Consider the following 7,753-nt stretch of genomic DNA (forward strand, 5'->3'; position numbering starts at 1 on the left):
AGAAACAATTTATTTAGAATAAAACAAAAGCAGCTCAACTGTGAGCCCATGTTTGAGTGACAGCTACTTTTAAGCTGTGTGAGCCATAAAAAGGGTTTTTCTTTACTTTTCCAGAAATCTTGTGTACACAGCACAAAGCAAAGAGGTCATTTTTCCACTTAAAACACCGGCATTGGCATCACAATAGCAGATACACAATGTTAAGCTGCCATTTTAGTAAAATGCACAAAATACTAAACAGATTAGCTTTCTTCCATCAGAGGCCCATGTAAACTCCACATAAGCCACAACTTCTCTTCAAAAAGGTCCATTAGAGCTTTGAATTCCGTATCTTCATCCGCTGTTCACCAGTTTTGCTTGCGGGAGGGGGGAAAAAAAGGTTATTCAGTACAAACGTTTACAGTATTAAAAATATATATATTTCCCCTATGCCATTATAGATGAACATAGTATTAACAAGACCTTCCTGGATAGTCCACTTTAACTTCAAAGAGCACCAATAATATCCACTGGCACAAACCTTGAAATGAATTTACTATATGAATACACAAATAACAAGTAGAACAATAGAATTTGATGTGTACTTTTTTAAGACTGTCATCAAGGATTTTAGAACTGGAAATATCCTTTATCCTCAAATAACTGACTAAGCACATGGCCAAATGTTCAGGAAAAAGCAAATTTATGACCAACTCATAATTAACCAACATCTGCTCTAAATGTAACTTTAAAAGTGTAACAATAGACCGATGGATTTAGACAAACTTTTTACCCCTCCACGTCTATTTTGTAACTTATATGGAGATAGACTACTCCATGACTGCAGAAAGGGGTCGAAGCTACAGAGCCATTGACAAACCACCTTTATCTCTGCCACCAAAGACAGTAGTGTTAAGAATGCACACATACAGTTTACTAAACAGTCAGAGAACACTTCAGGACTCATACTTTCCAATTATGTTCAAATTATACACAGAAGAACTCCTCATCAACACCTGAAATCATTCCCACCATAAGAATATCACTCTAGCAGGGCTTACTCTGGCTTTTGTTCTCGTACCTTCCTCCCATTTCAAAAATCAGACTTTGTGGCAAACACAGGGGGAAAAAAATGCAGAAATTGCTTCCATTTTTCCCCACATAAGTCATTAAGGCCCTCTTTCATAAAAGATTTCATAATTCTGTTACTACAGAAGTTTTGGTAAATGGTTCTTATATGGATACAAACTACAGTTCAAGTTGTACTGCAAAATGAGCAATTTTACTAGGAAAAAAAAGCTACCTTAATTAAAAAAAGAAAGAAAGAAAAAGTAGTCAGTGAACATAGTTTTAAATAAACCTGGAAATCTGACTATGAAAAACAACTTTTACTGCTTTGCATCAAATGATCTAGGTGAGTTAGTCACAAAGAGTGACTATAACCTTCAAAATAATAACAAAAGCTTATGTAAGCCAGAGGATGTACATTTTAAGAGGTTAAATCTAAAAAGAAACTCATCTTCAGTTTGGTAGTGTACAAAGTACACATTAAAAATTTAGGTTTCTGTATGAAAAATTCTTTACAGGAGAAATCCCTATTACAACCAGCAAAACAATACCCCACAATTAAGCAGAACCATTTGCTAGAAGCTGAGTGATTGCTTAAGTTTCCATACACTTTGAAGCTGTGATCATTAAGTCTTATCTTATTTTTACCAGTATATTTAATACATAAATAGCATACTTAAGAAATTTTCTTTCACCGGGCGGTGGTGGCGCACGCCTTTAATCCCAGCACTCGGGAGGCAGAGGCAGGCGGATCTCTGTGAGCTGGAGACCAGCCTGGTCTACAAGAGCTAGTTCCAGGACAGGCTCCAAAACCACAGAGAAACCCTGTCTCGAAAAACCAAAAAAAAAAAGAAATTTTCTTTCTATTCATTTTTGTACTTTCTGGAAAGAAAAAAAAAAGTTAAAGTACTAAAGTTATTAAAGAAAAGGGGGGAAAAAAGGGCTGTTAAAAGAAGTATTCAGAGAGGCCAGAAGAGGGTACAGGATCCCTTGGGACTAGGTGTTGGGAACCAAACCTGGGTCCTCTGGAAGAGCAGCCAGCATGTGGTATAGACATACATGCAGGCAAAACAGCCATATGCATAAAATATTTTAAAAATTTTAAAAGAATATCCAATATGGGATTCTGACCCAGCTAATGAGATCTAGAAACAGTTTTAGACTGCTTTCAATCAAATTCTGAAGGTTTAAGTGGCCAATTGACAGATATTATGAACTTGCACAGGAGTGGGCAACACAAATAAGATGATGGCACTTTGTAGGTAAGCACCCAACTAATTTACATAATACATATATTTGGAAATGGCAGCAAGCCACTGTTTCAAAAACACTGAAGCACTACTTGATTAGATCTAACAAAATGTAGCAGTGTCAGATAAGGGTTCAAACATGGAGCAAAAATCAATATTCTTCAATATGCTATTAACCAACAATGTTCCTAAAAAAGGAAAATCATCACAACACATTTGATTAATAGTAAAATTAGATGTCACAGACTTCACTCTCTAACAGCAAAATCATTTGCCCAACTATCTAACAACAACAACAACAACAAAATACTAAAAGGTGAATGGCTAGTGAGATTACTTAAACTGGAAAAATCTATCTACCTAACTAAAACCTATACTTAAGCTCCATGTGCACAGACTACACTTTCATCAGCTTCTGAGTCGACGTCTATATCACACCACTATTGGTTTTGGAAACAAAAGACAATAAAAGTCTTAGTTGTAGATTTCAGGTATTTTTCCTACAGGCACACCAAGGTCCTTTGTGCTCATAAGCCTAGTACATTCTTTTTCTCAAAAGCCTCCAAATTAAAATAAAAATTATAAATACATAGTGAAAAATGAAAGTATGATGTAGTAGGTAATGGGGCTATCAGATTGACATAAATTACACACCCGTCACAATGAAAAATAAAAATTATATAACATTTCTCTGGGTTATTATTGATGCTATTTCAAATCTACCAGCTTTGATAACAAAAAGAAAACATTTGGGCTCTGCAAGGCTTTGAGTAGTCACTTTCACAAAATAGAAAAAAAAAGACCATGATTCAAAAACGCAAGTTCCTAATCATAACTAAATACTGGACCCTACCTGAAGTTCTCAGTACTTAAACTGAGAAAGAAAATCATATTTAATAATGGTCTTAGATATCACAAGTAGCGGCAAGAGGAGCACATAAAACAAAAAATACTATTGTAAATTAACCGAAGCCCTTATTAAGAACCAGATGTCATATTATCCTCAGCTTTTTATTTTGGGTGAGAGGATTTGTGGGGGAAAGGGAGTTTTGTGCAAGTAAGTTAAATTATTTTAATTACAGGTACCGGGGAAATGAAAAAAAAAAAAAAAAAGATTTTCTAACACTGACACTTCAAACCTCTACAGTTAGACAGCAGTCAAAATATTAAACATTAAATTTTGAAGATATTCAAAACACTGTCAACAATGCAATGCCGCTACTCCTGTTTAAATATGAAAATAAAAATTTAAGGAATTTTCTTCAAATATATCAAGGGCATTTTACAATAACCTTTTTTAAAAAAGTGTAATTTAGATGTCTGATTAATGTCCACAAAGGAAAATAAAAAGGATTACATATAAGCCTGCAGACAAGTCTATTACTGAAATTTCTTAAATGGATACAAAAAAAACCCTTCATTTTTGATTTAAGTATACACAATTAGATTTGCTACACCTCTCAAAGGCAACAAAAAACACCACCGTGCACCTAACTTACCAAAAAAATTCTCATTTTAAAAGCACTTACTCATTTCTTGCAGACCATCTTAAGATGTAAATGGTTTGTAACACAAGTCTCAATTTTTACCAGTTACTGTTACAAACACAGGATACAAAACTCAAAAACTAATGATATAAATGTTAAAGCAAACTTTCTGGGAATAAACTATTTAAAGAAAAATACTCCAATACCTGATTAAAATAAATGAACTTTGCAATACCTGATCAATGCTTCTAGTATAGGAATTATCTACATACCAACCAAACTATTTTTTCAGTACAGAAGGCTCTTTTCTCCAAATTATGATTCTAAAAATTGTGGGTTTTATCATTTTGAGGATTTTTTTTAAACTCAAGACTGAGAAAGAAAAAAAAAATCTGAAAACAAAAAAAAATTTCCAATTAAAGCAAATCCATCTTCTTTCTACCTTCAGGGCATCCCTTTCACTCAAAATAATAGCTAAACTGCCCCAATATCTATTTTAAGGAGGTTTACAAAAATATAGATATAAAAAAACCAACTAAACTAATTGAAAGAAATTTATCTGATGCTGTATCCCATTACATATCACAAAACAAGGAACCATGTCAAAGTAGTAAGTACAAGTTACACATGGACTTTAGGACGCACCACGGACAATGATCATGACCAGGTAATCTTCTTCAGATTTGGCCAGTGCCTTGGCAGGGGAATCCAGGAACTGCTGAGAGAACTCACAAGGTGGGAAGGCATGAAGAACCCCCGTGTTTTCCTTGTCTTTGTTGCCTCCCACAGGGAGGCTGATCACCCCAGCTGCCTGCTTTTGCTTTAAATAGGACACAAGGTTCCTAAGTGGCCTCTGAGTAGAGGTGGCAGTGTCTGATGTGGCTGAGGAAGAGGAGGACCGGCTGTCAGAACTTCCAGGTACAGCCAGAAGTATGGCATAACCATTCGGCCCTGCCACTTTGATGCGACGAGTTACTTCATCCAACTTGGGCTGGTCCAAACGGAGACGCTGAGTGATCTTGAGCTGGGCTACTTTGCCTCCTGTTGAACCCTCCACAAGCAGACTGCTAGCAACTTGGAGGTCACCCTGCAATAGATGCATGTTGGAAGGGAAGTTGCTGTTCTTCAGTAGAAGCATGCCTTGCCAAGCCAAACAGAGTTTGGGAGAGGATGCTGCCACAGGAGCTGTCCCTCCATCCTGTTTCTGGGAAGGAGGTTTCTGCTTTGATGAAGAAGTGCTGGTACTGGGTGCATTGCCATCAGACCGTTCTTCTTTTTTCAGAGGGTTTTTTCCCTCTGTGGGAGCAGCTGTCCGGTGCTTTCTATCCCTTTCAGCTGATGCAGAGTTTTTACGGTCTCGCTTCTCACTCTGGCTCTTCTCCAAACTGCCCCGTCTATCTCTGATTGGAGAAGGCCTTTCCAAAAGAAGAAGACGGGACGACCGATCATTGTCACTGTTGTAGCGATCTCTGTTACTGCTCAGTTCTGGACTTCGGTCAGGAGAAGGAGTGCAGTGACGTTTTCGTGGCCGGTCACTCTCAGGTGATCTATCCAGATGCCGTCCTCCACTTTCCTCAGGCAGCCTTCGCTTCCTCGGCTGGTCCCTGCTACTGGGCAAATCCCGATCACCTCTGTCCCTGTCCAATGACCAGCCATCCCTCCTTCGATCCAAGCTATCCAGGGGCTCATAAGCAGTCACAGCACTAGCTGCAGCACGAGCACTGCGTTCTCGAACTGGTGGTGGGGGTGGCACCCAATCAGAATCAGTATAAAGGTCCCTATCACGATCTCTGTATAGTAAGGGTGGTGTCCTATCCCGAGCACTCCTCAAAGGGTCAGGTGCTCGATGTCCAAAAGTATCTGTCACTAGTTCATAATGAGTCAAGGGCAAAGGCTGAAGATACTGCTGCTGGTAACGGTGCTCTGTGTCTGCAAAGTCTACTCTAAGGCGACGATCTGGGCCACCAAGTGGGAATCCACGCATATGGGTCCAGGCAGCATGAGCTGCATCCAAGCTTTCATACTGTATATAGGCCCAACTATCACCTTTTCGGTAGTCTATGGTTCGTATGGTGCCAAATCGATCAAATTCTCGTGCCAGGGCAGCAAGAGGCACCCAAGGTCCCAGGCCACCCACCCAAAGTCGGGTAGTGGGTGTAGCTTTACCATAACCAATCTTGATTGGATTCCGAATTATAATTTTGCCAGACATTGCTAGTTTAGCCCTGTGAGACATGTCCAGATTCTCAAATTTAAGAAAACCATAGGTACTGGTCTGGCCCCGAGAAGGCCTCTTAATGTCCACTTCTGTGATGACTCCGAAACGATCAAAAGCCCTTCTTAGATCATTTTCTGTCACAGTGATGTCTAAGTTGCCCAGGAAAAGTGTCCGGTTGGCACGCTGATCGTCCTCGGGTGAGATCTCATCCACTTCTCGGAAAGGAGCGGCCCCGGCTCCAGCTCCCACCCTGGGCTCCAGACTGTACGCTGGGCGCACTCTGTCATAGAATGGATAGTCTCGTTCTCTTTCCAGCTCTCGGGGCAATGGGGGTGGGGGTGGAGGGGGCAGGCGGCCGAGAGCCAACTGCTGCAACCGGTAGTCTCTGTATCCCAGCGCGGCCCCGCCAGGGGAAAGTGACCTCTGACCGCCGCCTCCTCCGGGGGCGTGCCGGTGGCTCCCCACGGAGCTTCCCACCACGCTGGACGACGGCGGGTAGGGATCTTTGTCCAACGGGGAGCGGCTGCGGCGCCGGCTCACGTACACGGCTTCTATCTTCAGAGGCCGGTCATAGAGCACCAGGCGGCCTCGGGCATGCTTGGCCGCCCTCGCGTCCTCGGGCCTCCGGAAGTTCACAAAGGCCACCCGCTCATCCCCGCTGCCAGAGCCCGAGAGGTGGCTGATTTTGACACTTACATCACCGAAGCGTTTGAACTCGTGGAACAGCCCGTCCTCCACCGCCTCGTCGCTCAGCTGCGACCCCAGCTCGCTGATCTTCAGGGTCTTGTACTCCACGCCGTCCCCGCCGCCGGGCGCGGAGGAGGCGGCCCCGGAGGAACGTGACTCCCCGCCTCCACCCCGGGAGCTGCTGCGCGACTCGCCCCCGCCTGAGGAATTTTTGGTGCTGGGGGAGCTGTAACTGTGCAAGCGGCTGCTGGAGCTGCCCCCGCCGGTGTCATACTCGCGGCTGCCGCCTCGGCTGCTGGACTTGTCCAGGTGGAGGCTCCGCCGCGACCCGCCGCCGTCCGCCTTCCCGCTGCTGCTCCCATTGCTGCCGCCGGAGCCCCCTAACTTCTTGCTCCGTTCTCCGCGAGAACTGGAGTCCTCGCCACCGCGGGAGCGCTTGGGCTTGACCGGCGAGCGCTCCTTCCCTTTCATGGTGGAGGGTCGCCGGAGGTCGTCTCTGCGGAGCTGACTAACCCGCCACCCCGCGCTCGTTTCACACAGCGGACTCGCACGCCGCCATCTTGGACTCCGCCGCGGCAAAGGCTCCCGCCCCGCAGACCTCATTGGTCCATTAACTCACTCGTCAGCCTTCTCATTGGAAAAACTATTTGTCCGTCTTTACATCTCCCCGCGCTCCGGGAAGGCGCCCGCCTCGACGCTGTTATTGGGTTCCCAACGCCCGAGTCGGAGTACCTCATTGGTTATATTCGTTGTCTATCTTAACGGTTCCTCGCGCCAGGCCGCGGCTCCGCCCCTCGCACTTCATGGTCACCTGACCCAAAGCCTGGAGGCGTTGATTGGCCCGAAAGTCTGCCCTGTAACGGTACTTCTAGCACGGCGAACGCAGCGAGCCCACCTTCTCTTCCCTCTCATTGGCTTGCGACCACGTCCTTTAAGCCACTACTCGGGAAGTCTGGACATCAGTTCTGGCGTTTTGGGGTTTTTTTTTGTTTTGTTTTGTTTTGTTTTTTTTCTGAGAACTTGGCTCTCCCCGATCTCGCGAGAGACAAAAGAGCTCCCTCGCT

The 7,753-nt window shown here is 43.7% G+C and overlaps 1 protein-coding gene across 1 annotated transcript; it reads right to left on the reverse strand.

The window, feature by feature from the left end:
- Nucleotides 1–7,526, reverse strand: Rbm15 (RNA binding motif protein 15). The gene is made up of 2 exons (XM_057793605.1): nt 4,430–7,526; nt 1–356 (listed from the first exon to the last, which is right to left on the reverse strand). The coding sequence occupies exons 1-2, from the start codon at nt 7,290–7,292 to the stop codon at nt 334–336; spliced, it is 2,886 nt and encodes a 961-aa protein (XP_057649588.1). The 5' UTR covers nt 7,293–7,526; the 3' UTR covers nt 1–333.
- Nucleotides 7,527–7,753: the final 227 nt, after the last annotated feature.

This window comes from Chionomys nivalis, chromosome 18 (genome assembly GCF_950005125.1).
Source record: "Chionomys nivalis chromosome 18, mChiNiv1.1, whole genome shotgun sequence".
NCBI lineage: Eukaryota > Metazoa > Chordata > Mammalia > Rodentia > Cricetidae > Chionomys > Chionomys nivalis.